A 3,730-nucleotide genomic window follows, 5' to 3' on the forward strand; every position below is an offset into this window, starting at 1 on the left:
TCCAGGATGTGAACATCTTCATCCCTGAAAGAGTGACCGCTGGCCTGGAGATGAGTGTAGACCGCAGAGTCCTGGCCTGATGATGTTGATCTTCTGTGCTGGTCCATCCTTTTGGCCAGTGGCTGTTTAGTTTCCCCGATGTAAGACTGATCACAGCCCTCCTGACACTGAACAGCATACACAACATTACTCTGTTTGTGCCGGGGGACTGGATCTTTGGGATGAAACAGTTTTTGCCGTCAGGCCAGGACTCTGTGGTCTACATTCATCTCCAGGCCAGCGGTCACTCTTTCAGGGATGAAGATGTTCACATCCTGGACAGAGAGGAACGATGGTTTGAGAGAGGAGTAAAGGAGGCCATCTTTGTGAAAAGAAATCGTCCATCATTAAACAGGGGTGGAGGCCTCCGGGTTCAATTGTCCCCCTCTTACAATGCTGTTATTGCTAGTATCACTCAGCCCTCTGTGAATAGTAAACAGCCATCAGTGTGCTAATGATCCATTGTTAGGCTGATGGTTCTTCTTGACCATGTGATCAGCTGGTTTTGGTTGTCAGCAGCAAAACTGGTTGATCCACTCTGAGAAGGTGCTATTTAAGAGACTGAGCTGAATACAGCACCTCAGACTGAGGAAGTCTCTCGGATGAGAGACGAAACGTTTCTACATTTTTTGTTGTTTTGCTTTGTTTTGTTTTTTGAATGTCCAGAGGACCAGACTGAACTTTTTTTGGATTTTTCTACCTGGATTATTGAGCATGCATCAGGACATTTATAAGTTTGTTGAATTTAAAAACACTATTGAAAACAGCTACAGTGTATAATCTGAGTTTTACATTCGTGTGATCAAAATTATTTTAGAACATGTTTACAAACTCTTGAATAACCTATTTAATAAATCCTTCATAAACGGACCCCTATTATGAACCGGTACATATAAATAAAAGCCGGTATATAAAAAAACAAAATTATGTAAAGTGGAGACAAAAGGCGCTAGAGCAGTGTGTGGTAAAGTAGATCAGCAACAAAAATGCTGCTTGACCTGTACAACAACTTTGCACAACTGATGAAATTCAATAAAAAGCTGCTCAAGTGACCGTAAAGACAAACACTGATGTACCTGGTAACAAGATTTAATCACAAGATTTAACTACATGCAGCTACAGGTGTGTTGTTTGTTGCATTTACTGTATTGCTTTGTTTTTACTTTATAATGTATTGCTTTTCTGGATTTATACTTTCAACTAAAATGTATAATTACTTTCATCTAGAGTGTCATTTTCTAATTATGTAGCAAACCTTTCATTTGGTTTACGGTCACCTTTTGCTTGTTTGCCTTTTAGCTTCGTTAAGCAGCACTATGACTACATCTGAGTTTGATCAGAGAGAAACAGTTGTTACAAGCAGAGCAAACTTACTTTTACACAAACACAAACTGCTGTATGTAATGTCTATCCAATCAATCAATCAATCAATCAATCAATCAATCAATCAATCAATCAATTAAATATGAATATTTCAGTAGTGCTGGTGACATTTGCAGTTGTGCCAACAAACGTCTGTTAGTACAATAAAAAGCCTTCTCATGATTGTTGCGTAATTACCTAATTATTGTTATACACGAACTGTAGGTGAAAATAAATGAAGGTAAAAAAGTGAAAACGCATCACTTCATAATAAAACCTGTTGTGTCAGTGCCTGGAGACAGACAGGTGCAGGTGTTTGACCTTTCTCACCCACACTTTTATGTTGTCGGTTCAGGGAGTTGAACTGGCAACCTTCCAACCACAGGCCCACCTTCTCTAGCCTCTGCGCCACCACTCCCCTCAGTGAGCCACTTTTATTATTTTATAACTAGGGGTGCACCAATAAATCGGCCCCCATTTCCTTAATTTTAGGAAATCAGCCGATACTTGCATGAGAAACCGATTTATTTGTAGTTTTCACAACAATTGTCTGAACTTCCTTTATATTTCAGAGCACTACCTCATGGCCAGGTAAAACAAGTTTGTATTGTTTCTAGGGTATTGATCAAGGGTATATGTTTTTTCAACAAATTAAAATGGTAAAATTGAAGGTGCATTGTGACCTTCTAACACCGGACAGTGTCGCTTAGAAAACAAAATCAGAATCGGCAGCTCAGACTTTTCAGAAAACTGCAACCGGTGCACCTCTAATATATAACTTCAATTGAAACTGGGTTTATTTATTCAAAAATAGATCTTGCTGAACTCTGAATGACAGGAAACACCTTGTAATCTCTACCGGTCACTGACTATGGTGACATTATTTACATGAACGTCCCTGCCAGCTGCTTGCAGATGTTGGCTGCTGTCTTAAGATTCATAACTGGTTGTAACCACCGTACCCATCACTGCACCCTGTGCTCACTGGTCAGCTGCTCATTATCTACATGTAGACTCTCACACTGCTTCATCTTCATCTATAAACCCCCTCCTTGGTCTGCTGCCTTCTTATAACTCCTCCCACATGTCACATGGTCAGTGCAGTCACAGCGTGCGCTCTCAGGGATTCGTTACCCGCAGTGTTCCCTCAGTGCACTGAACTCGACAAAACAAAAAAAATCAAAGCAAATGTGTTTTTTTTACCTTGTTTTCAATGGCATCTCGATTCATAGTGTTTATAACGTTGTTTATTTGAGTTAAATTGCTTTTTGTTGAATTGCTGTTGCCTGCACTTTACATGTCGTGTCTCTCAACAGGTCTCTTGAAATGAGACTAACCTGGATAAATAAAGGTTGAATGAATGAACACTTACACAAGTGTTGATAGAAAAGTACACATGACCAAAGCTTTGCAACTAGAAGCGTAGAGGCTGCATGTGTGAACAAGGTGGACTTGAGTTTGTGGACTCACCCAGGATGAGGCCACAGCAGCTGAGCGCGTGCACAGACGTGCTCTGGTTCAGCAGAACATACGACAGGAGCACATTAAAGACGGTGCTGAGGGAGCGGCCCACCGTGTAGAAGGCCACCCCGACATGTTTCAGACACAGGTTGTTGAAGGTGATCATGCTGATGAAGACCACGGACAGAGGCAGGACCTCCCGGGACGTCTTCAAGTCCAACTTGACCGACGGGAAGTCCACGGTCCCCGGGCAGAACGTGGACACGAGCTGCATGAGCCCACACAGCCCCACCGTCACCACGCACTGGTAGAAGGTGACGAACAGCGGGGCGTCCAGGTCCCGGTTGTCCAGCAGGTAATTATTCAGGAACACCATAGTTATCGACACGAACCAGTAGAGAGCAACCACGGCGGCTATCCGGAGTGCTCGGAGTAAAAACGCCTCCTCCCGGTCCTGGTTGGTCCCTTCCGAGCCGGACAGAGCCATCTTCAGGATACTGGAGCGCTTCAGCTGCGTCCTGTTCATCGTTACAGACACAAAGAGCAACGAGCTGCTTTAAAACCAGCCCATTCACAGGAGCTGCGGTCTGAAAACGGACCAACACGAAAACATGACGGCAGACTTCCGCTACCGGCAACAGTGAACTCACTTCCGGTTTGGGTATTTCAACTTAAAAGGCCAAATAATCAAACTGCGACTTTTGTATGAGCCCACATTGTTTTTCCTCAAAGAAAACAGTTTAGCCGGACTTACTAAATTTATTCTTCTTCTTCTTCTTTTTTAAATAAAATTTACATTACTAAAGTTATTTTTACGCATCATGCTTAAAATCATCAGGGAAACCATCATCCAAAAACAACAAAGTCC

General features: G+C 42.5%; 1 protein-coding gene across 1 annotated transcript; it reads right to left on the reverse strand.

Annotated features, from left to right (window-relative positions):
• Positions 1-2,815: 2,815 nt before the first annotated feature.
• Positions 2,816-3,484, reverse strand: slc35c1 (solute carrier family 35 member C1). The gene has a single exon (XM_037694515.1). It carries the CDS (start codon positions 3,386-3,388, stop codon positions 2,816-2,818), a length of 573 nt encoding a protein of 190 aa, XP_037550443.1. The 5' UTR covers positions 3,389-3,484.
• Between the last annotated feature and the right edge of the window lie 246 nt (positions 3,485-3,730).

This window comes from Nematolebias whitei, chromosome 2, assembly GCF_014905685.2.
Source record: "Nematolebias whitei isolate Nwh7 chromosome 2, NemWhi1, whole genome shotgun sequence".
NCBI classification, from domain to species: Eukaryota; Metazoa; Chordata; class Actinopteri; order Cyprinodontiformes; family Rivulidae; genus Nematolebias; species Nematolebias whitei.

What these genes read in the sequence shown, in the direction of transcription:
- slc35c1 (XM_037694515.1), bottom strand. Translation starts at nt 3,388, where the DNA reads ATGAACAGGACGCAGCTGAAGCGCTCCAGTATCCTGAAGATGGCTCTG.